Raw genomic sequence first — 26414 nt, 5'->3', positions numbered from 1 at the left:
AGTGACCACGTGACCTGCAACCTTATAGGGATCTCCACAGGCATCAGAGCACCCATGAGGACACTGCTAACTAGCAGTAGAGTCAGGCACTGAAGTTCCAGAATAGTCCTTCAGTAGACAGACCCAGCAGGGGTGATGTTGAGGGAGAGGGTGGGGGTAACAATGAAGAAGCTGCTCATCATTCTTAGAGCAAAGTCACCTGGTGGGGTTTCGATAATAACAGATGTTCATGTTTGGGGGATTTTTTTTGGTTTTGTGGCAGTAGGGATTAAACCCAGAGTCTCGTACATGCTAGGCAAGTGCTCTGCCACTGGGCTATACCCCCAACCCCTTTAGTTTTATTTCAAGACAGGGTCTCACCAAGTTGTTCAGGCTGCCCTCAAATTTGTTTCTCCTGCCTCAGCTGTCTAGGTCACTGGAAAGGCACCACCATACCTAGGCCAAATGTCAGCTTTTTAAAATACCCGTTGCAAGGAGAGGAAAACACCCCAAGGGAATGTGCCAGCTCCATACCTTGTCTCCTGCAGCCTTAGGGTAGCAAAGTCAACTTTACACACTGTGGGTGCTAAGGGCTCTGGTGTCACATTCCAGAGGATAACAGAGCCCAAAGACCCTGCCTGCCCTGTGCTGCCCTGCCCACTTCACACTCCATGCCCCACTTCATGCTGACACACCGAGTAGTCCTCTACACCACTAGTCTCTCATTTGGCCAATGAGGAGACTGAGGCAGGAAGGTCCCCTGCTCAAGGGTGACTCTAATTCTGGTGGGGTGGGTGTCAAGAAGATAGGCTGTGGGGGTAAACGGGCTGGGGGCTAGTCTGATCAAAGAGGACTCTGAGAAGGAAGAACAACGGTGTGAGCCACATGCAGCCCTGGTGGAGTGGGCAGCGTGAGAGAAAGAGCAAGGAAACCACATGTGGGTCATCGGATCCCAATGCTGGCTCTTCATCACTGCATCCAGAAGGGGCATCCCACAGACTCCCCTGCATGGCGGACACAGTGATAGCAGGCTCTTTGAAGGACATAGTGGGTCTGCTGAGCCTTAACCTTTAGGATATTACAGGTAGTCCTGATCCAGGTCCTCCTGGGACCCCACACTGACTCACATGCAGGGACCTAAGAGACAGAGATGACAGGCATCTTATATGTAGGAGGCATCTCAGAAACCATGGGTGCTAACAGAGTCACCAGCAGTAGCAATGACAGTGTGCCATCTTCACAAGAGTCGCCTGTTCCACTACACTCTTTGATAACTATTTTCTAATCACAGAAGAGGAAGGCTCAATGGCTAGACAACACCAGAGCAGCATGTAAGTGGAGTCACCAACACTGGTGCAGTGCCTCTGTCCCTTCTTATTGCCAAACTGTATCCTGTTACATGGATACATGGATGGAGCACAGTCTGGTCACCCTTTCATCAGCTGACAGAGATGACTGGGGTCTTTACAGTTTGAGGTTGTAACAGATAAAGCTGCTCTGGATATCCCTATACACATCTTTGAAGACATACGCCCTTGTTTCTCCAGCTGAGTCATAGGGTGGACTTGAACTGAAACAGGCAAAACAAGTCTTTGGTGATAGGAATCAGAGCACTGGAGGGTTTCCTTTAGGGGGACTGGATGTAAGGGACATAAGGGAACTGGCTGGTGTGATAAAAACCTTTTAAATCTTGATCTATTCAGTGGTCACCAGGGTTCCATGCAGTTATAAAAATAATCAAGGTGTACACTTAAGATTTGTGTGGTTTACTCTAAGTTAAATCTCAAAAAATGGGCACACTGGCCTGGAGATGTGCTCAGCCGAGGAGGCCCAAGGTTCCATTCCCAGCATCAAAAAACAAGAAGGGCTGGCTGGGGCTGCAGCTCAGTGGTAGAGCTCTTGCCCAGCACATGTGAGGCCCTGGGTTTGATTCTCAGCACCACATAAAAATAAGTAAATAAAATAAAGGCATTGTGTCCATGTACAGCTAAAAAAACCCCATATACATACATACATATAGATAGATAGATAGATATACATACATATACATATACATATAAAGAAGACGGTGGGACTGGGGGTTGGTTCATTGTTAGGATTCTTCCCTTGCATACTCAAGGCCCTGGGTTCCATCCTTAGCACCAATAACAACAAAAAAGAACATAAAAAAGTCACAAATATAAAATGCAGGAGGGCACAGCTTAAGAAGATTTAAGAATGAAAGCAGAGAGACATCACTGCAGGAAAATGTGCCGCATCCTTGTACTCTTGTTAGTTTCACAATTAGAAGAAAAGCTTGCATCTGAGTAACTCTAAAGCCCAGTGGGGGTAGGGAGCACTAGTTAAATAATGACAGCCCATCCATGTCACTGTGCAGTCACACACATAAAAAGAAAAAATCTTTTATCTTCTGACATGGAACTTCCTTCTGGATATACCAAGTGAGTAGGGTAAAAAGGTGCGGAAGAATGTCTGCGCTTTGTGACTAAAGAAAACAAAACAAAACACAATAGAGCCCCGGGAGTAGGGGCTGTCAGGAGAGGCACTGTGTGTTCTCAAATGTCTTTGAACTATACATCATACGCATGCATTACTGCTTCCAAAAACAACTTTAAAATTTTTAAGAACTGGGGATGTGGTTCAGTGGTAGAGTGCTTGCCTAGCATAGATGAGGCCCTGGGTTCAATTCCCAGCACTGCAAAAAAAAAAAAAAAAAAAGATTTAAAAATTTTTTTGTACCAGGGATTGAACCCAGAGGTGCTTTACCACTGAGCTACATCCTCAGCCTTTCTTTTTTTTTTTTTTTTTTTTATTTAGAGATAGGGTCTTACTAAGTTGCTAAGATGGCCTTGAACTTATGATCCTTCTGCTTCGGCCTCCCCAGTCACTGGGATTATAATGCATGTGCCACTGCACACAGCTAAAAAAATTACCTAAAAAAAAAATAAGAGGAACTAACAGTTGAGTTCTCACTGTACGCCAAGCAGGGAGTCGAGAATTTTGCAATGGATTAGCCAACTGGATTATGGCAAGACACAGTGACGGGGTCTGCAGGCTCCATCTTGAGAGCTTGCCTGGCAGTTCCAGCAGGGAAGCACAGCTGCTCTCTCTATACTCTACTATGTAGATACACCTTTGACTAAAGAACAGACTCCTCTATCTAGGAAGGTAGTCCTCTTCGTCTGAGCATGTAGCTTCAGGAGCAATACACATGGAGTGGTCAAGGAGGAAAGGGACACCTGGCAGCCAGATCGCACTCATATCCTGCTGGCTCCATCTTGAAAAGCAACTTAAGTCTAGGAGTTGGGCGCCTGGCAAGGTCACACAGCATGCAGGAATGGTGGGAATGTACATGGAACCCTCTGACCACCAGCCAGCAGTCTCTCAATGTGAACACAGGATGCAGAAGCCACACAACTCCTTAGCTAGGACAAGACTTCAAACCATTGGTGTCTGCTTGTATCCTGTCCTGTGGCTGTGCTTTGGGCATGTCTGAGACACCAGGTACCATGAAGACAATGGTGACACCCCAGAAGCCACCAGCATTCATCATAGACAAGGGACAATCAGAGCCTCAGAAGAACAGGAGTTGGGCGTGATATCCAAGAGATGCTCTTGACCTCACAGGAAAAGGCAGCTTTCTGGGACTGAGATCTTGGTGGCCAGCAGGAAAGACAAGGGGAGGGCACAGCCCGAGTGAAGAGCTCAAGGGAGGAAGAGGCTAAGGATGAGGCTGCCAGGCATATCACATGATAGGTTGGGAACGCCAGAAGTCCTGGAACTCATCCAATAGTGCTGCTGGAAGCTCCCAAACTGCTGAGTGCTAGGGCAGCAAAACCCACCCTTAGCCTGGACAGCCCCCACGAAATCTCCCAGGGGTTCAATGAGAAGGGACCCAGTCCAAAATGTTTCCTGGACACAGTAGCAGGAGCACTCTCAGGGCATTCTGGAAACACTTTCTAAGCAGCTCTACCCAGAATACTGACTGTACACTTAGTTGGAAATGGTAATCACTTTCAAGCTTCATCAGCTTCCTCCTCCCTGATCCCACCCACGTCCCACAGGTCACCAAGTCCCTCCTGGTCACTGAAAGCTACCCTTCTCCTCTTCTCTCTCTTCACTACTGCTGCAATGGCTCCTGTGTACCCAGGCTACCCTGTATTCCAGATCCAGCTTAGTTACCTCTGTGCTGCGTGACCTTGCACCAGCTTTCCTGCCTCTCTGGTCTGGGTTTCCTAGAATATAAGAGAGTAACTCGGCCAAACTCTGAGGGCTCTGGCTCCAAGAACACCTCATCAGAAACCTCCTCTCACCTCATCCATACCTCTAACCCCCCTCTCCTTCCCTTCCTCATTTCTGTCCATAGGCTAACATTCTAAATGTCATTCGGCTGCTTCTTAAGGTGCTCATGCACCCCATGTCAGTTCCCCAGGGCAGGATCTCCTATGCTGTGTCCCCAGGCCTACGACAGGGCTGCCACACAGCAGATACTCAATAAAGCGTTCTCTATTATATCATTTCTATACCTGGCCTCTTATCTACCAGCCCATCCTCCCTCCCGCTCCTATTATCTTTCTATAACAAAGACTTTCAAGACTCTTTCCTGCAGAAGCCAAGTGCCCAGTTCCAGGAATGCAGAGGTCCTCCAGTCACACCCGCTCCACTCCTGGCCTCTAGGATCTCTCTGGCATTTCTGGCCTCCAAGTCTTTGCAGGGGCTGCTCCCATGCCAGGAAACCTACCTAGGCCCTCCAACCTAGACATGGTCAGAGGGTATGACTTGCACTTGTCCCTCACCAAATGCTTGTTAACACAGCCTTCAATAGAAGCTAGTCCTGTTGGCAGGCAGGACTTCCACCAGTTACCTGTAGGACCTGGCAAAAAAAAATCACTTCACCCCACCAAAGCTTGTTTCAAAGCTCTCAACTGGGCTCTCTCTCCCTGGAAGGCGATGAGGATGCTTGGCAAGGGACAGGGAGGAACCCCTGTCAGACTAGAAGGTCAGACTATTTATTTATAGTCTTGAACAGAGCACAAGGTCCCACCAGGAGCCCTTTGACTTCTAGCCCCCATGAGGGTGGGGACAGCTATGTGCAGGAACAATGGAGACTGAAAACCAAGGTCTTCTCAGGGTACAGAAAACAAATAGATAAGTCAATAGAGGATGAGTCACCTGAGCAGGCTGGTGCTGGCATGGTGCTCAGCAAAGGCCCTGGGCTGGTATCCCTTCCTCACGGTCATACACTTGTGGGGTGATTCACCGCTTCTCAGAGTCTGAGAAGAAATACCATAGCCATACCTCTGCACAGGGCCACAAGGAGTCCCTCAGCAGGTGCATCACACTCCAATGCCCTGGTCACACCTGGTCCCCTAAAGACTCTGATAAGAGCCATATTTGCTGCCCGTTGAGCTGGCTCCAACCCCATCTTAGGCACCATCTTAGTAAATCTTCAGGCAACCCCAAAGGAATGAACCAACACCTCCACTTTATAGATGGGCAGACTGATGCTCAGCATTTTAGTTCTTGCCCAGGACACACAAAGAGGAGGGGAGAGAACCCTGACAGGAATGCGGGTAAGACATCAATGAGGCCACTCTAGCCACCCTGGAGCCTCCTTGTGGCTTGACTAGAGCAAGAGTGGAGTGCCACTGCCAGCCCATGGTGCTACTCTTTTTTGTTTTATCTTTACTTTTTATTTATTTTCATGTGGTGCTGATGATCGAACCCAGTGCCTCACATGTGCTAGGCAAGCGCTCTACCGCTGAGTCACAACCCAAGCCCCCAATGGGCCCCTCTGAACTCCTAACAATGACAAATTGTCACTTGATGTGGATGCTACAGCTGTCACGGTGTCAGGCCCACTCAGCATTCTCAGGCAGGTGCCATAGTGTGCGTCCCACACAGGTCAGACCAGGGCTCTTCCCACCCCTCACGCCTCACATCTGCTGGCATCACCTCCAAATCAAGCCAGAACATGCTCAGTTCCTTCCACATCAAGGCCACTGGTTGCTTGGTCTCATTATCACTTGCCTGGGCCTTCCCTTCCATATTCTGTCACCCCTCAAGGGGCCATGAGGTACCTGTGAAAATGAAGTCAGGGCACATTTATCTCTTCTTCGTTAAGACCTCCCAGGGTCATCTCTCCCTGGACGACAACAAGGATTCCCATCTCTTTCCGGGGAAAAGTCCAAATTCTCCCTGTGGCCACTAGGTCCCGCACAACCTGCACTGTCCCCTCCCTGCACACCCCTCCTCCTCCTCTCCTGCTTGCTTGCTCTGTTAGGCCATGAGGCTTCCTCCATGATCCCCAAACACACTAGGCACAATGCCACCTCAGGGTCTGTGCCCAGGTTGCTTTCCTGGACTGGAACCTTCTTCCTGCAGCACTCACAGAGCAGGCTGGCAACTCACAGTTCAACTGTCACCTCCCTATTCCTAGTCCAGCCCTGTCTCCCCATCCCACCACCCATTCCAGCAGCAGCCTCATGGGTGTGGTATTCTGTGGCCTGGTGGATTTTAACTCTCTCCCCAGCACCCACAGGCCTGAGGCAAGCACTAAGCAGGTGCAAAATGCTGGTGGAATGAAGAATCGAATTTGCCATTTCACAGAGAAGGGGACTGAGGCTCAGACAGTGGTACAGCCCACTGCCTACTTGGCCCTGAGCTCACTCCTGGCACTGCTCCAGGACCACATTCCCAACCCAGCAGCTCCTCCCTGCTCAGGAATCCTGCAGCTTCCAGAGCCCCACCCTTGGCACTCAGGCCTTATTGTCACCTGCTGTGGTCTCATTTGAAGGACAAGCCAGGCTGGCAGCAAAAAGCAAGAAGAAGTCCACTGTGATTTGTGGCCATGGATCTGTGACTCTTCAAGCTACCACTAGAATCCAGGAACTATCATGTCCTTTGGATAATCTGGGCAGGATGGGCCTCAAAGATGTGGTTTCCTCTTTGGTTACATGGGGATGGCACCTGCCTCAGAGGGATGTTGGAAGCTTGCCAAGCTCTTACCAATGGTGCCCAACAGAGAGCAATTGTCTCTAAGATCAAAGTAAAACTCAATACAAAGCAAGATCATGATTCTCTGCTCAACCTGAGGGCTTCCTCAAGGTGTCTGAGAGCATCATCTCCCTGCCCTCCCCCACCCTCCCCTCTGCCCACTCCCTCCAGCACACTGGTGGTCAAAGAACAGCAGGAAGGTCAAACACACTCCTGCCTCAGGGCCTCTGCACATGCTGAATGACCTTCGCATCACCGGGAAGGACAACCCTACACTTGACAACCCCAACTTCCTCTGGTCATTCAGGGCTCAGCAAAGATGTCACCTCCCCAAAAAGGCCTGGTTGACCCTACTGACCCTTATCCCATGTCACCCTGTTTTTGTTTTGGAGACAAGATCTCACTAGGTTGCCAAAACTGGTCTCAAACTTGGTGTCCTCCCGCCTCAACCTCCTGAGTCGCTTGGGATTATGGGTGTGCACCACCACACCTAGCCAACTCTGCTTAGTTCTCTACATGGCACCCTTCAGGAGGCAGAACTTTTCTGGTTTACCTACTTATTGACTGGCCCCAACTAACGGTCAGCACCTTGATGGAAGGGTTGCGAGATGTACTCCCCTACTCCAGGCCCAGCACCCATGACAACGCTGGCGCAAAGCAGGTGCCCCACACGGAGAGCCTGTCTGCCTGGGACTACAAGGTCGGCCAACTGCCTGGGGCAGTACTTTTCAGAGGGAAAACCATTCACGACCTAAATGTCCAGCAGCAGGGAACTGGCTAAATCAATCTTGGGAACTAGTCTGGGAAGCAATCCAGACTGCAGTGCTAAAAGCAAAGTGTGAAGTGCAGACTGGCTTCAATATGCCGGAAGCTATCCTGCCATCTGGGGGCTCTGGGGCACAACCATATTCCTTGCTTGTGGAGGCTTGATGGAGGTCATCTGTGAAATGGGAATGATAAAAGTATCTGTTTCATATAGTCTACATTGTGACTTGAATTTCAGTCTTTTATGACTCTTTTATAACTTTTTATAATTTTTATAACAGGCAAATATTTAACTTGTAACTTGCCCATTGGACTGAGAATTCTCAAAGCAACTTGTTAACCAGGCAGTATTTGCAAGTGACAAGTAAACTGCTGGCATTTTGGAATCCTGGGTTCTCAACTCTGCTTCCTGGAGGTCCCTTTGATGTGTCCTAACTACTCTACATTCAGCAGATGGCCTGAGTCCCATGATCAGCCCTCCCACATGCCAGTTAGGCGACCTTGGCCTGTAGGAAAGTGAATGAATTTAGCACACTACTTGGGACAAAGGACTACTATCCAACCATTAAAAAGAAGGGGGGTGGTGGTTATGGCTCAGTGGTACAGCGCTTGCCTAGCTTATGTGAGGCACTGCGTTCGATCCTCAACACCACATAAATAAATAAATAAATAAATAAATGGTATAAAAAAATACAACATAAGGAAAAAAAAAAAAGAATGGGATGTCAGGCACACACCTATAATCCTAGCTACTGGGAAGGCTGAGGTAGAAGGATCAGAAGTTCAAGGTCAGCATGGGCAACTTAGCAAGGCCCTGCCTCTAAATAAAATAAAAAGGGCTGGGGAAATAGCTCAGTGGTAGAGTGCTTGCTTAGCATGTGTGAGACCCTGGGTTCAATTCTTAGTAATATAATAAATAACAGATAGAGAAAACGAAATGAAAGATCAATAAGGAAATAGAAAATATGAATAAGACCACAAACCAACATGACCTAATAGTCATGGTACACTCTAATCAACAACAGAAAAACACATATTCTTATCAAGTATACATGGAACATTCTCCACTATGAACCGTATTTTAGGCTAAGCCACAGAGTAAGACTCAATAAATGTGAAAGAACTGAAATCAAAGTATATTCTCTATTTAAAACAGAATAAAATTCATAATCAATAACAAAAAGAAATTTCAACAAATAAGCTGAAATATACAATTAATCAAAACAGAAATAAGGAAGCCAGGTGCAGCAATGCATGCCTGTCATTACAGCTACTTGGGAGGTTGAGGCAGCAGGATTCCAAGTTGGAGGTCAGCCTCAGTAACTCAGTAAGACCCTGTCTCAAAATAAAAAATAAAATGGGCTCTAAATGTAGCTCAATGATAAAGTGCCCCTGGATTCAATCCCCAGTACAAAAAAAAAAAAAAAAAAAGAATAAATAGAAATAGACTACTAAGGAACAAAGAAATTAAACTAGTGTTCAAAAAAACTTCCCAAGAAGAACAGCCCAGGACCAACAAACTTCACTGGTAAATTCTAACAAACATTTAAAAAAGAATTATCACTGATTCCTCAAACTCTTCCAAATAGAGGAAGGGGAGGAAGCGCTTCCTGCTTCATTCTGTGAGGCCAGCATTACCCTGATACCAAGATCAGCCAAAAACATTTCAAGAAAATGACAGACTAATATCTTTTAAGGATGTACTACACACAAAAAAATACCTTAACAAAGTACTAACCAAATTCAGTAACATATAAAAAGGATTACACATCATGGCCAAAGCAGGATTTGTCCAAGGAATAAAATGGTGGTTCAAAATATTTTAATCAATGAACAATATACCACACTAACAGAGTCGATGAAAAAAGCTATCTGATCATCTCAATAGATGCAGAAAAAGCAGTAGACAAAATCCAAAATCCTTTCATGATTAAAAACAATCAACGAGGGCTGGGGATATAGCTCAGTTGGTAGAGTGTTTGCCTCACAAGCACAAGGCCCTGGGTTCAAATCCCCAGCACCGCAAAAAAAAAAAAAATCAACGAACTAGATACAGAAGTGAACTTCTTCAATACAAACTTCAACATAAGCCCACAGCTCTGTCATGCTTGAGGGTGAAATCATGAAAGATTTCCTCTATCCACTCTAGTTACTTTTTTTTTTTTTTTTTTTTTGGCAGTACCAGGGATTGAACCCAGGGATGCTATACCACTGAGATACATCTCAGTTCTTTTTTTAAATTATATTTTATTTGTTCTTTTTACTACATGGAGTATAACTTATTCTAATAAGGATCCCAGTCTTGTGATTGTACACGATATGGAGTTTCACTGATCGTGTATTCATATATGAACACATGAAAGTTATGTCCCATTCATCCTACTCTCTCCTATTCCCATCTCTCCTCCCCTCCCTTCATTCCCCTTTGTCTAATCCAGTGAGCTTCTATTCTTCACTCCCCCACCTCATTGTGTGTTAGCATCCACATAACAAAGAGGATATCTGGCCTTTGTTTTTTGGGGACTGGCTTATTTCACTAGCAAGATAGTCTCCAGCAAATGCTCAGCTTTTTATTTTTTTAGTTTTAGACAGGGTCTCCCTAAATTGCCAAGACTGCCCTTGAACTTGCAATCCTCCTGCCTCAGCATCCCAAATCACTGGGGTTATAGACATGTGCCACCACTCCTGGCATTATTCTGTTACTTCTATTCAACACTGTACTGGAGGTTCTAGGCAGAGCAATTACCTGAAAAAAAGAAAAAACAAGCAGCCAGTTTGGAAATGAGAAGGAAAACAATTTATGGATAAAATTATTATGTCTACATAAAATCCTAAGGAATTATAGGGGGACAAAAAAAAGAAATTAACAACTGTTAGAAATAATGAGTTCAGCAAGGTTGCCAAATATAAGATCAATAAACAAAAACTCAGCTGTTATTTTTACACTAGCAATGAATAATCTGGAAATGAAACCAAGAAAATAATTTCACTTAAAATAACACCATAAAAAGCCAGGTGTGGTGGTGCATGCCTGTAATTCCAGCAACTCAAAAGGTTGAGGCAGGAGGATCACAAGTCCAAAGCCAGCCTGAGCAACTCAGTGAGGCCCCAAGCAACTTAGTGAGAATCTTTCTTAAAATAAACAATAAAAAGGGCTGGGGATGTGGCTCAGTGGTTAAGCACCCCTGGGTTCAATCCTGGCACCAAAAACAAACAAACAAACAAATAAATAAATAAATAAAATTCCACAAAGAATAAAATACTTGAGTCCCAGCTACATAGGAGGCTGAGGCAGGGGAAACACAAGTTCAAGGACAGCCTGAGCAACTTAGCAAAAACCTGTCTCAAAATAAAGTAAAAAGGGCTGAGTGTAGCTCAGTGGTACAGCACTTGTCTAGCATGTGTATAACCTAAAGGGGAAAAAAAAGAAAATCTGGCTCAGATAGTAACTGAATCTCATACTCATACCTATTCAAAATTTATCCACTAAAATAAAGTGAGAACAAAAAATTTTTAAAGGAAACAAACATACACAAAGAAAAAATAAAATAGTAATACTTCACACTTTTTAAAAAATATATTTTAGTTGTAGCTGAACACAATACCTTTATTTTATTTGTCTATTTTTGTGAGGTGCTAAAGATCAAACCCAGTGCCTCATACATGCGAGGCAAGTGGTCCACCACTAACCTACAGCCCCAAACCAAATAGTAATAAATTTAACAAAAGAAGCACAAAAGTTTTATGAGAAAAACTAAAACCAAAATATGTTGAAAGAAATTAAAGACCTACTTATAATGATGAGAAAATAAATTTCTGTTGTTTATTAAAAAACAGAAATTAAACACCTAAATAAATAGAAAAAAACAAAACAAAACCCTTGCATTCATGGGCTGGAAAATTTCATACGATGCCTATGTGGTGCTAGGAATCAAACCGAGGGCCTCACACATGCTAGGCAAGTGCTCTACCACTGAGCCAAATCTTGAGATTTCACATTATTAAGGTAGTAATACTCCCCAAATTGAATCAATGAAATCCCCACCAAAATACCAATGACATCTACAATAATGGATAAGTTGATCCTAAGATTCATATGGAATGCAAGTAACCTAAAACATCCAAAACTGTCTTGAAAAAGACAAAGTAAGAGAATTCACACTTTCTAATTTGAAAACTTACTACAAATCTACAGTAATCAAGACAGTGTGGTACTGGCACAAGGAAAGATACACAGATCAAAGGAACAGAATTGACAGTCAGTTTGGAAATACATTCTTGCACTTATGGCCAAATGATTTTCAACCAAAGGTGTTAGGATCATTCAATAAAGAAAGAACAGTCTTTTCAACAAACAGCATTGGATAATTGGATATCCATTCAAAAAAATGAAAAAGCTGTTCTCTTACCCCACATTATATACACAAAGTATTTCAAAATGGATCAGAGCCAGGCGTGGTGGCACATGCCTGTAATCCCAGCAGCTCAGGAGGTTGGGGCAGGAGGCAACTCAGTGAGACTCTGTCTCTAAATAAAATACAAAATAGGAGGACTGGGGCTGTGGCTCAGTGGCCCAGTGCCCCTAAGTTCAACCCCCGGTACCAAGCAAAAAAAAAAAACAAAAACATATATATATTTTAAAACAAAACTATAGGAGCATCTGGTGGCACACGACTGCAATCCCAGTGACTGAGAGGCAGAGTCAGGAGAACACCAAGTTCCCAACCCATCTCAGCAACTTAGTGAAGCCCGATGCAACTTAGTAAAACCCCATCTCAAAATAAAAAATAAAGCCTTAGGGGTGTAGCTCAGTGGTAACAGCACCCCTATACCATTAAAAAAGAAAAAAAGAAAGAAAGAAAAGAACAGAAAAGCTATATAAAGAGCTTTAACAAATGCCTTAAAATGGATTTTTAAGGGTTGGGGTTGTGGCTCAGTGGTAGAGCACGTGCCTAGCACGTGTGAGGCCCTGGGTTCAATCCTCAGCACCACATAAAATAAATAAATAAATAATATAAAGGTATTGTGTCCACCTACATCAAAAAAATATTTTTTAAAAAATAGATTTTTAGGGCTGGGGAGATAGTTCAGCTGGTAGAGTGCTTGCCTCACAAGCACAAGGCCCTGAGTTCAATCCCAAGTACTGCAAAAAAAAAAAGATTTTTAAAAGAGTTTGAAAAGATATTTCTCCAAAGAAGATACACAATAACTAAAGCATATGAGAAACTCATCATTAGTCATTAAGGAATGAGAGGAATACCACTTCACACCTACTAAGAGGCTAAATGCAAAGACAAACCCAAGCGCTGGCAGGGATATGGAGAAACTGGAACCGTGACACTGCTGGTGAGAATGTAAACTGATGCATCCACATGGGAAAATAGTATGGCCATTTCTTAAAAAGTTGAACATGAGTTACTAGATGATATAGCAATTCTGCTCCTAGGTTTGTGCCCAAGAGAAATATGTACAAAATATTTGTACACAAATATTCATAATAGCATTAGTCTTAATAGGCAAAAGGTAGAAACAATCCAAATGTCTACAAGGGATGAATGGATAAAAAAATGGGTCACAGCCATACAATGGAATATTATTAGGACCCAAGAAAGTAATGAAGCTCTGATACTTACTACAGCATGTTAGAATCTTTAAAACATTTTACGTGAAAGAAGCCAGACACTAAAAGTCACATGTTATATGATTCCACTTACATGAAATACCAGAATAGGCCAATTCAGAGGCAGAAAACATATTAGAGGTTGCCAGGAGCCAGGGCTAGTAGTGACTGGTTGCTTAATGGGTATCGGATTCTGGGGAGATGGAAATGTTCTGAAACTAGATAGTGGTGGTGGGAGCACAATTCTGTGAATAAACTCAAAACCACAGAAGAGCATACTGTGAAAAGATGAATTTTATGGTATGTGACTTATATTTCAATAAAAACATGTAACAGCTATGCACGGTGGCACATACCTGTAATGCACCTTTGAGAAATAAAGAAAGAAGAGGGGATGGGGGGGGGAGAAAAGAATGATAAGAGAAAAGGCAAAAATAAGCATTGGGACTCCCCATGTGCCAGCAAAATCTTCTTTAAGATCAAAACTCACTGCTGACCTACACAAACACTCCAAGGAAGGCCCTGATTATAACCTCTCATCATTCTATACTCCCAGAGCCTCCCCTCCTCTGTGGCCCTTATCTTAGAGCTTCCACTTCTTTGTGATGTGTGTCTCCCCCACCTGGCCTAGCTGGATGAAGTGGGTATTGGGTCAGTTTGGTCCCAGCTGGGTGGTGGCCCAGGTCAGAGTTTAGCTAAGTAGGCCACCTTTGCTGAGCAAGTCTTACTTAGTGATTGATGCATACACCAATCATAAGAGTACACAGAAAGAGAGATGGGTTTCCTGATTACCTATCACAGGTTGGGCACAGTGAGAGACTAGGGCACAGACAGGAAGAAGGCCCCACCATTAGTCACTCAACCTCCTTCTCATGGGTGGAGAGGAACAATGTACCAAACAAACAGGTAGAGTAGAAATATGATAAGTGTTTAAAAAAAAAATTTAGAGGGCAAGGGGACAGAGTGACAGGGTAGGACATTTGGGCAGAGTGGCCAGGGAAGGCCTCTTGGAAAGGAGACATTTAAGCACAAGCCTCCTACTGCTGACAAAATGAGCCTAGGGCTACCTGAGGAGAAGAGCAGTCTAGGTGGAGGAAGAGCACATGCAAAGGCCCTGAAGTGGGATGGAGCCTGACATGTTTGAGGTTGAGTGCTGCTGAGTTCAATCCCTGGTATCAAATAAATAAATAAATAAATGCTAAAATGTGTATTTAAAGGAACTAGACTAGCCAAAGCAACTCAGAGAACAGAAGATTCACACGGCCTGATTTCAGGACTAACCATAAAGCTATAGTAATAAAGAAACGTGGTTTTGACAAATGGACAAAGGCACAGATCTATGTTAGAGATGAATGCCCAGAAAGGACCCACATAAATCTGGCCAACTGATTTCTGACTGAGGCAGTTCAATGGAGAAAGGATGGTCTTTTTTAATAAATAGTACTAGAAGAATTGGACATTCCTATGCAAAATAAAACCAAACCAAAATAAAATTTCAACCAACACCTCATAACTCATACAAAAATTAACTCAGGGGCTGGGGATGTGGCTCAGCGATAGAATACTTGCTGAGCATGCATGAGGTTCAGGTTTCCATCCCCAGCACCACCACAAAAACAAACAAAATCACTCAGAGACAAAAGCAGTGTTGCACACGTACAGCTGCTCTGGAGGCTAAAGTTAGAGGATCACAGCTCTAGATCAGCCTCAGCAATTTAGCAAGACCCTGTTTCAAAAAATAAAAAGGGTGAGGGATGGAACTCAGTGGTAACATTCTCTAGGATTTAATCTCTATTACCACAAAAACAGAAATAAAGAAAGCCTTAAGTAATTAAAACAAATAAAGAATAATAAAAGTAAATTAATTAATTAAATTAAAATAAAAAAAAGAAAGCCTGTCCAGAGCTCCCTGGCAGCCTGTGCCAGTCAGTGCCACCAAGCGATGCCACCAAGGCAGATGCTATAGAAGCTGGGCTTCTGTCTGACTGGCTTCCGCCCAGACGACAGGGAACTCAGTGTTGCAAAACCAAAAGACGTACCAACCCAAACCACAGGAAGACTCCCTCAAGCTGAGCTGGTAGCTCGTGGTGTCCAGCCACAGTTCCCTGATTTTGATTTATGGGTCCCTAGTACTCCACTGCCCTCAGGTAGAAAAGAACAATCCAAAGGCACCATTCAGTAGTGTGCAGGTTTGTGGCCCCGGGGTCAGTTGGGGGCCTCTGAGGTCAGGAAGCTGCTACCCTCTCTCAGCACAGAAGACTGGGCCCCAGGGTCAGCACAGATGGGGCTGTGTCCCCAGTCCACTTGGGCGCTTCCTCTGGGACTGTGCCAGGGTGTATCACCCAGTGGGTGGGTGTCACCCCAGCAGGAACTGCTGCTGCCTACTCAGCTCACCCGCCAGCCTTGCAGCCCTGAAAGACTCTTATCACTGGAAAAATGTGTCATAGGTCTGGATCTTTAGGGTGCCTCCCAATCATCTGGGCGTGGGGGTGTCACTAGGGTCCTGAACAACTCCTGGGCTCTTGTCCACACCCATGGGTCCACACTCTGTGCATTCAGGTTGACATGAAGGAGGTCTCTGTTACAAAGACAGCAGGGGGCCCACACCTTCCATGGCCACCTGGCCCCCATACAGGAAGCAGGAGTCAGAGGGGATGGCCCACTGGTAGCTGTATGGGACCCTGCTCACCCCATCTTATAGCCAGAGAAGCCAATAGGATCGGAGCCATATTTTTCCCTTAGCCCAACTATTGTTCTTATTCTTTGTATCAAAAGGGGCAAGGCTTAGTCCTTCCCGGAAGGAAGATGTCCTTGCTTCAGGGTCTACCCACACCCCAGGCAGATTGTGAGCCCCAAAAGGCAAGTCTCAGGGCTGTTGTCTGGCTCCCCTGCTCAATAAATATGCATTTATTCATTCAATTCTAGTTTCTAGGCACATTTGTTCAACAGTATACATATAAGCTCCTACAACATGCCAGGGTAGCAAGGAACAAGCAGACCAAAATCCCTGTCCTTGAGAAGCTGATGTTCTGGGAGATCTGGGAGAGCAACCGAACCTGCACTAAATAGCTGCAGGACTGCAAAACTCTCTAAAGAAAACCCACCCGGCAGCCCACCTGAGAATGGCAGGGGCTTTTCACTGACCAGGGAAAGGGGGTGCCTCTGGGACATGAGATCTGCTAGGGACTGATGAGGGCACAGCAAGTCACAGGGAAATACAGACAAAGGAAATGCAGATGATGGGAACAGAGTGTGCCTGGGGGTCCTAAGGCAGGCGGGACATGTGGGTGGAGAGTGAGCAAGAGGAGAGGAGAGTTGAAGGCAGGGAGGCAACAGGGCCCGGTGGGTTATGGGAGATCTTGGGTTTGCTTTGAGTGAGGTGGGAGCCATGGAGGGTTCTGAGCAGAGGAGGAATGTAGTGTGGGCACTGACATAGGATATGGGGACACTGTGGAGGACTCTCTAACTGGTTGGGATCCACTCATCTAATACCAGCAGTGAGGCTGCCACAGCCAGGGTGAGGGTCACAAAGCTAGCACTCTCCTACATGTCCAAGTGCATTCTAAATCCTGGGACCACGTGACCGAAAATAGTGTCTGGCACATGGAAAGTGTGCCAAAGACATGAACCTAGACCAGAGGAAAAGGAAGGCTGGAAAATCCAATGAAGCCAGGGATAAATTATAGGCAACCAAGTTAGGGGGTAAGGCCACCCATGAAGGCCAAGGCTCTGGGTTCAAGTCTGTACACTAAAACAACAGTATCCATGGACAAACTCAGTTTCCTCATTGATAATTGTGGGATCAAGCACCAGTCCCAAACTGGGCAAGGCACCTTGTAGCAGGGCCCAGAGTAGATCACAGTACATTGAGGGTGCTGATGTCTCTCAGTGGGACAGACAAGATGAATCCCCAATGCTGTCCCCTCCCTGACTCTATTCCTTACCCCTTGGGGTACTCAGAATTGCTCCAAGTTGCAGTTGCAAACATACCAATACAGAAAGATCTCTACAGAGTGTCCTTTGTTTGGAAACCTAGTTGCTGAATAATATAAGCAGGATGATCCCAGTTCAAGAAAACAAGCCAAAACAGACCCAATCCCTAACAATCCTGCATATTTTCTACTGGTATCAGCACATACATAAATAGACCAGAGGGACTGGGCCCTGTGGCACATGCCTATCGGCATGTACCCTGGTACCAAAATAAATAGATAAATAGATCAACCAACCAACCAGAGGGGTCTGGCAGGATAGACTCGGAACTGACAATGGTTTTCCTACATGAAGCTGAGAGGAAGGGACAGGGTAGGTGCTCTTCCTCATCTGTGATGGTTTTGCATTTTACAAGAAAGCTGTCTTCATGCTCACCTTGCATAATTAAATTTAGGCAAAGCAGGCATCTGATGGTTAGTTTTCTCATGTGCCCACTGGTTCCTTCAAGTCACAGTGGGCAAGCAGCAGGCCAAGAGTGTGCAGGGACCTCAGTGCCTGCTGTTTCCTCTGCATGAGGTGCTGTTTCCAAGTCTTTCAAGAGCTGATTCAACTGCAGAACACCCACCTAAGAGCCCCATCTGAAGCGGCCACTGCAGCCCCTTTCTCACTCTGATTACCCATTTCACTGCACTTCTCATCCTTCAAACTGTTCTTCATTTACCTTGTCCCCTGTTTTTCTATCCATCTTAGTCCCTCTTGGGTCCCCAGCACCTGGCTCAGAGTAGGTACTTAAGCCTGCCAGTTGCATACACACTGGATGACCTTAACAGATCCAGAGAAGCTGGGTGCAGTGGCACATGTCCATAACTGCAGTTACTCAGGAGGCCGAGGCAGGAGGAAAACAAACTCAAGGTCATCCTGGGCAACTTAGTAAAATAAGTTGTCTCAAAAATAAAAAGGAGTATAGCTCAGTGGGGTGGGTTGGGGGGGCTGGGGGGGGAAGGATCCTGAGAGCCAGAAACTGCTCCATTATGTGATCCTGGCCCCATCTTTAGTCACAAGTGCCATGCCTACCACTCAGTCCCACTCCCAAGACAGGCCCACACCTGCCCATCCCCACTGCCCCCAATAAGGGTCCAGGAGGACACAGACTTGGTCACACTCTAACCTCTATGCTCCTCCTTGTGGAACTTCAGCCCAGTCCTTTCGCTCTGGCTTCTATTTCCCTTCCTGTAATGCAGTGTCTTGCCAGGGGTGCTGGGACCATATAATCAGATTTTACACATAAGTCTCCAGGAAGGACATCTCTACAAATGTCAGCTATCATGTCACAACTACTCAACAGTAGATGAAACTAAAATGGTCAACCAGTCCCTGGTTCCAGCTGAGGATGTCTCCACAGGGGAAATTCCCCATCACTCAACGAGACCCTAGTTGCCAAATACTAACAGGAACCTAAAATGTAACCGGAAGCAGGAGTCTTTTCTCTCCTGTGCCATCTCGTGTGGAGGCTTGGCAATTTTTTTCTTTCATTCAGATTACAGTTAATGCCCTATAAATATCTCATTACTGGCTTGCATTTCTCCAAAGCTTTGACACAATAAGGGTCTAATTACAGCATGCAGTTGGCTTTACCCCAGTAAATTAGGGTTTAGCGGGCACTCCCATTTTTTTCAGTAGTTGGGGAACCTATAATTTCAGCATTCACATTTAAATCGGGCAAAAGTTGGCAGCTGCTGCTCTCAGACAAATGCAAATGCAGAAAGAAATGTGGGGTTCCATTTGGTGACCAATTCCTTCTTTCCCAGTTCTGAAAGGTCTAGAACTATCTACAAGGCCACCTTCTACCCTCACTCAAAATGATCCAGCTTGTTACCAGGGAATTTCTATATCCTGTACATAGGGAGGGCTATTTCTGGACAAATAGCTCTGAAAAACACCTACACTTGGGACAGCCCAGGGCTGAACTTTAGAGAGATTTGTCTTTCTAGTTATAAACATAAACCCCAAATGAGCAAAAGCAAATCAAACCATCATGGGAGGTAAACCACGGTGGAGGTCAGGGTGATGTACAACTTTCCAGGCTTTTTAATTTAAAAAACACAACTGTTTTAAAACAAGACTGGTGCTGGGCACAATGGCACATATCTGTAATCCCAGCCACCGGGGAGCCTGAGGCTGGAGGATCACAAGTCCAAAGCCAGCCTCAGCAACTTAGCAAGACTCTGTCTCAAAATAAAAAATGAAAAGGGCTGGGGATGCAGCTCAGTGTCACAGCACCCCTAGGTTCAATCTCTAGTACCGCTAAAATGTAGGCGCATATACACACATACATAAATGAATAAGATGGGACCATGCTGCCATTCAGTCTGGTATATAACAAGTCTTCTAACGCTTTCTGGGTCATTAACTCTTCTTCTAGATCATTCTCAGTGCATTTCATAGTCAGTTGTCTGGACACATTTGGCCAAATCCTCTATTGTTGGGTGTTTTTGCTCCCAAATTCCCACCACCAGACACAAAATGGGTGTAAATAACACTCGCAGCCAAATATTTGTTTGCAGCCATGATGCCCACTTAGAAACAAACCAGCAACAGCCTCCAGCTGGCATTTTCAGGATCTGAGGAACAGGATGTGCATTCTTCTGTGAGTGTGAGCATCTCACAGGTCCTGGTCACAGCTGTACCCCTAAGAGCTATGACACTACTTGGACTAATGGGCACTCAATTCAAGTATGTGCTATCAATGAGGAGTTACTGATATTAACAAAGTAACGATGAGTTCCTTCTCTTTAAGGAAAAAGAACACTGATCATCAAAGTCCTGATCCAGGCTAAAGGCAGATAGCACTCAATAGCAAGATGGCAAAAGGTCTGTTTCTCAAGGATTAGCTCATTTGATTCTCAGTCAACAGAAGACAGAAAGCATCATGATCCTATTTCTCAGATGAAGAAACTGCAGCCCAGACAAATGAGGTCACCAAAAGAGTCACACTCCCAGACACCTCTGGACTCTACCCATTTAGGATGGTCCAGGTACTAGAGACCACCTGAGCAAGGGGACTGTATGGCATTTTCAAGATGCAATATGGTTTTCACCAAAAGAAAGGTTAATGGAAAAAACAGCCATCATTTCTAAGTGGCTTTGAACACCTAAGATCCACTAAGGTACAAACCAGTCCAAGAGGTGGGTCATGTGCCTTTCAGTATGGCAGGACTGAGAGCCAATGGCCATCTGGAATACATCTGTCCAGCACTCATCGAGGCAGAGGCAGCAGCCCTCATCAACATCTACATCTCTCTGGAAGGACACATCACCATGATCAAATGTTAATGTAGCTGGAGACGGTGGAGTCCCATTGACAGCAGCTTCTTGTTAAAAGAAAAAGGGCAGAAGGCCACTACATACAGAAGAATCTACTCTAATAAAATCGAGGGAAAGCTGAAAATCAGAGGAGAGCACCCTCAAGCTTGCTTGGGACCAGGTTCAGAGAGATAGGAACAGTGTCAAGGGCCACTTTTCCTCTGTTCAGATCCCTCCCTGCTCCCAAGACTAGGATGGCCAGCAATCCCACCCCAACTCCTCTTTGACCTTGTATCTCACTACACTGGCCTCCAGGTACCTAATCTTACCTCAGGGCCTTTGCACTGGCTGTTTCCACAACCTGGGATGCTCTTCCCTCAGTCTCCACAAGCTTGATTCCTCACCTCCCAGTCCCTACTCAAATGTCACTTGACTCCCCTATTTAAAATATAATCCCCCCACACATTATGATCTCTCCTTTATCCTTTTTTCTGTAAGTGTTATCACCTTGAACCACAGTTTCTCCTTTATCTGCTCCTCGCTGGAAGGTCAGCTCCCCAAGCCAGGAGTTTTGGTATCTATATCAGGGCCATGTCCCCAGGCACATAGCAAAATCGCTGTGTTAAAAACATTTTTCAATGAATACCTTTTGTTTTAAGCTCTTTCTCTGTGCTAACTCCAAGCACTCTAAATGGTCTCATCTAATCCCCATCAACCCCCAAAATTTTTGTCTTATTATAACTCCCATTTTAAAAAGGAGTTAAGTTCCTTGCCTAAGGACTCACAAGCATGCAGTGAGAGGTGCCACCCTATGAGGTGAAACAGACCCACCTGGTGTATTAACAGTTCCATTTCCTCACTGAGTGAACAGAGGCTCAGAGAGGTAATAAACTCATGATATCAAGCTCAAGGCCATCCAAACTAGATTCCTCAGTCTCCTCCTGCTCCTCACTAGAAAAAAAAAATTCTGTTGGGCACGATGGTGCACACCTGTAATCCCAGCTACTCAGGAGGCTAAAGAGGGAGGATTCCCAAGTTTGAGGCCAGCCTCAGCAATTTGGTGAGACCCTGTCTCAAAAAATGAAAGAGCTGGGGATGTAGCTCAGTGGTAGAAAGTCCCTGGGTTCAATCCCCACTACCAAAAAGAGAAAAAAGAAAAAAAGAAAAAAATTCCCCAGCTCCTCCCACTTGCCAATTCCTGGCAAGGCCCTGGGTTTAATCCTCAGCATTAAAAAAAAAAAAAAAAAAAAAAAAAAAAACAAGGAGAAGGCCTTCCCCTCCCCTTAGGTGTACAGATCTATCTGCTAGCGCAGAGCAGAAAACCAGGGGTCTCAAACTCCAATGTCTCCAATGCCAGAAAGATCCTGGCAAATGTGAAATGAGCCTGGTGAGAGCTAGGGTACAGTGGGGAAGTGGTCACTCCTAGCCTGATGGAGCAGGAGCTGCTGGTTCTGAAATTCAAAGAGCTAGTGCTACACCAGATGCAGGCCCAGCAGAGTGAGGTAGTAATGAGAATGACTGCAGTCATAGGTAGAGAACTAAAGGAATTAATCATTAACTTATCCAGTTCTGGGGGAGAATCCAGTTATTGTCCCTATTTTTTTTCTTTCCTTTTCTTTCTTTCTTTCTTTTCTTTTTTTTCTTTTTTCTTTTTTTTTTTTTTTTTTTTTTTGAATACTGGGAGGGAATCCAGGACCTTACACAGGCTAAGCACACACTGTACCACAGCTACACCTCAGCCCTATCACCCCCAATTTACAACAAAGGAACCTAAGGCCCAGAAAGACAAATCCATTTGGCAAAGTCACACAAACATGGTGGATCCCAAGGTCTAAGCACCTCTAAAGATGTGGGTTTTCTTCTAGCACCACAGGAATCTAGATTTAATGTGAAATCTACATTTTAAATGTTGGCACCTCTCAGTTCCAAGGGCCAGTGATCTACAACCCCTGGTATAGGGCTGAAGTAACTAGGCCATTCCCACTTGGACTACCATTCTTAGAAAATCCACCAGGAGGAAGCAATGAAACAAAGTAACCTGTGCTGACCCCTAGGCACTTGCCCAGCCATAGTGACTCACTTTCACTCACTACTTAAGCCCACCAGATGCCCACTGTATATGCCCAACACACGCCAGGAAGAAACAGGTTCTCAGCTATAGATCAGTTGGGCCAAATTCAGAAGGAAATGGGGAGTGTAATTCAGAGTGAGGCCCACCTGTGGTCCCCTCCCTAGCAGGGCTTTGTAGCTGAGATGCCTTACCCACATTCCAGAAATAAAAGAATTTAAGCTCTCTTTGAGTACCCTGTACCTAAGATCTTTTTACAACTTCAATTTTCAGGCACTGAATTAATGATCTTAACTACTGATGTCTGCATTATAGGATTCTAGGAGACAATGCCATGCTCCGGAGCCACCTCAGTAGTCACTGGCTGGCACCAGGTTGAAGGGACAGGGAGTGGTGGGTGTGAGGAGGCAAGGCAAGGGGCAGAGGGACTGATGGAGGTGGGGAAGGGTCAGAGACTTGAGTCCCCAATCCAAAATCCCAATTCCTCATTGAACAGCCTCAAGCAAGAGTGTTTGGCTCAGCTCTCCAAGTCTCAGTTTCCTGCTCTGTAAAATGGGGACCACTGCAGTGCCACCCTCATAAGACTTAGATAAAGTTCAATCTAAAAATTAATTTTAAAAAATAAAGTTCAGGGCTGGGGAGATAGCTCAGTCGGTAGAGTGCTTGCCTTGCAAGCACAAGGTCCTGGGTTCGATCCCCAGCACCGCAAAAAAATAAAATAAAATAAAATAAAGTTCAGTCAGGCACAGTGGTGAACACCTGTAATCCCAGTAGTAGGAGAATCTCAAGTTCAAAGTCAGCCTCAGCAATTTATTTAATTTTTTTGCACTTTAATTTTTTTTAAATTTTTACACACTGCATTTTGATTCATTGTACACAAATGGGGTACAACTTTTCATTTCTATGGTTGTACACAACAGCCCTGGCAATTTAGCAAGGCCTAAGCAACTTAGCAAGACCCTGTCTCAAAATTAAAGAAAAAAAAAAAAAAAGTCTAATTCATAACTTGAAAGCATTTTAATTCTGGTTCAATTTTGCCACTGATATAAAAGGAATCAGCTAGAAAAGTAATAGCTCCATCCAAGGAGATCTACTGTGTACCAGGCATTGCACTAAGTAAACACTTTTTTTTTTTTTTTTGGAGATAGAGTCTCACTATGTTGCCCAGCCTGGACTGAGCTCCCAAGCTCAAGGCATCTTCCTGCTGCAGTCTCCCAATTAGCCAGGACTACAGATGCACACCTACCGGCCAGCTAAAACAAGTTCTTTTTAATCCGCCAGTGCTATGGATCAAACCCAGGGTCTCATACACACTGAGCAAGCACTCTACTACGGGGCCATATCCCCAGCCCTTAAAGCAAGCACTTTCAAAGGACTATATCACTATATCCTTGCCACATTCTTTTTGAGGAACCACAGTCCAATTTTTTTTTGGGGGGGGGGGCGCGGAGCTCAATCAAAACACTTGTGCAAGGTCACAAGACAAATGAAAAAGAGTTCTGTAGATGCCCATTGGAAGCCTGGGCAGGAAGGAAGACATCTATTCAGAAGGACCCACAGCCTGGACTTAGTTTCAGACCAGGCCCAACTGCCCCCAACTCCACACCTTTCTGCCACAGTAGACAGCAGATGATGTACCAGAGACAAAGCAGCAAAGGAGAAAATTCCAGCTAATATGAGAAAAATCCCAGGGCTCTGAGAAGGCAGGGCAGGCCTGAGAGCTGTCAGGCTCTGCTGTGTACCAGCCTGGTGGCCTTGTATGGGTGGCAAATCCTTCCGGAACCTCCCAGCTCATCTCTAAGGTGGAGGTGACCAAAAAAAAAAAAAAAAAAAAAAAACCTTGCCACTTGCTCACTGTTGGGATTCAAAACACAGAACCAAGAAGGAGCTTAGCCTGAGACCTGCTGGATGAATGCTATCCCTTAAGACTGATAACAACAATAATAACAATAATTATGATGACGATGACAGTCATGATGAGGATGTTATCACTTGGCAGGCACAACATCACAAATGGAGTACTTCCTGGAATGCAGCAGAGGACGCCCATGTGGGAAGCAGAAGGACAAGAAGAAAGGGGGAAGGGGTAAATCAACATCCTTGGTGGCGGCAAGGACTTTTCTCATTCATTCACTTCCCAAATCCCAAGAGTGAAATTTGCTGGGAAAAGCAGGCTTCTCAGGGCTGCCCAAGGAAAGTTACATCCCAGTTACTACTTCTTTGGCCGGACTAGGCAAGTAGCCCATTCCCAGAGGGACCCCATTTACAAGCTTTAGCTTGGGGGCTAGCCCTGTGTGCAGGGGTAGGCCCCAGAATGCCCTGAGGTAGACCAGAAAAATACCCCTCCAAGGTCCTGTTTCCATTTGAAAGAGGAAGGGGTTCAAGTCTCACCCTCCTGTCAGCCCCGGCTAGAGGGGTCAGGCCAGAGAGTCAAGACAGTAACGAGCGGTCACCAGGGCAAACAGGATTAAATGGCAAGAGAGGAGTCAGCAGACACAAAGTTGAAAAGTCGGCCCTGGAGAATTCAGTCAGTAAGACAGCTAGGGTAATCGGAGGAAATAAGTATTAGTCTGCAAAGGACACAGATGGGCAGACGGACGGCAGCGATCACCCGGGATAGCAGGCCAGACAGCGGGCGGACGCAGGGAGAATGAGGGGTGTGCTGCTGGGTGAGTCTGGACAGATGGACAGCTGAATATGGTGGTATTAGGGAGGCATGTCCAGAACGAAAGACAGCCAACCAAACAACGGGGGCTGCCCCAGATAAATGAACCGCCAGTCAGACTGCAGGGGTCTCCCCCAAAAAACATCTAGGTGGCAGGTTTCATCCCTGAAGAAGGGCAGAAAGAACAGGAGGATCTGATCTATCCCTGACACACAGGCAACCAGGTGGCAGAGGTGACCTACGCAAAATGGGACCAGATACACCCCGGATCTACCGCATGCCACCCAGCCCTTGCGACCACCCCCGGGTCTGCGACCCAGCCGATGCAGAGAACCCTCTGCCCAGGCGTCCCAGAGGGCCCGCCTCCCTGTCCCAGTCGCGGGCACGCAAACGCCGCAGTTACGCCGGCTGCGCAGGGAGCGCCATTCCCGGTACGCCCTCCGCGCCCTAGGCCGCCGCCCTCCCGCAGTCCCAGCCGCGCTCGCTCACCGACCCACGAAGTTCTCGAGCACTGAGCTCTTGCCGGCGCTCTGGCCGCCCACCACAGCGATCTGCGGCAGGTCCAGGTGGCAACTCTGGCCGATGGAGCTGAAAGCGTCCTGCAGCTTGTTGACCAGCGGAATCAGCTCTTCCATTCCGCGGTTGCCCATGGCGCCGGCGGCCCCGGCCCGAGCGCCCGGCGCTCCCCGCCCGCCCCCGACCCTTAACGACCCGGCCCCGCGGCGTCTGTGGCCGTTGCTCCCCGCCCGCCCGGGCCTCGGCGCGACGCCCGCTCCCGGCTCGGCCTCACGGTCGCCGCCTCATCCGGTTCTCAGCCGACATCCGACCTGAGCGACCTCCCGCCCCGGCCTGTGGGCTGCTCCCAAATCACTTGTGTCGCAGCCAATTGGCCGGACCTGCTGTCACTCCTGAACAGAAGCCAGTGAAAGTGAGGCACGGACCTAGGGTTAAGTAAACCCGCCCCTTAGGGAACATCCCGCAAGTTCATTGGATGAATGAACTGTCGCTGGTGTTCAAAGGCCAATAGGAGCGGAAACCGAGTTGTCAAAGGGGCAAGGCGGTGTCTCGGGAAAATACACGTTGGA

The 26414-nt window shown here is 46.1% G+C and overlaps 1 protein-coding gene across 15 annotated transcripts in view; it reads right to left on the bottom strand.

Moving 5' to 3' along the window:
* Dnm2 (dynamin 2) overlaps window positions 1-26081 on the bottom strand; it is an 84279-nt gene extending 58198 nt beyond the window's left edge. For 3 of the 15 annotated variants that reach the window (XM_047532065.1, XM_047532068.1, XM_047532073.1), the window contains exon 1: window positions 25819-26078. In XM_047532065.1, the coding sequence (XP_047388021.1) occupies window positions 25819-25979 (161 nt within the window). In that variant the 5' untranslated portion in view covers window positions 25980-26078. Of the gene's footprint in view, window positions 1-25818 lie in introns of all 15 variants that reach the window. The other 12 variants (XM_047532064.1, XM_047532071.1, XM_047532063.1 and 9 more) reach the window with 9 other exon arrangements.
* Window positions 26082-26414: the final 333 nt, after the last annotated feature.

This window comes from Sciurus carolinensis, chromosome 17, assembly GCF_902686445.1.
Source record: "Sciurus carolinensis chromosome 17, mSciCar1.2, whole genome shotgun sequence".
Taxonomy (NCBI): Eukaryota; Metazoa; Chordata; class Mammalia; order Rodentia; family Sciuridae; genus Sciurus; species Sciurus carolinensis.
The sequence above is the reverse complement of the archived record's forward strand: the minus strand, read 5'-3'. Positions and strand labels throughout refer to the sequence as shown.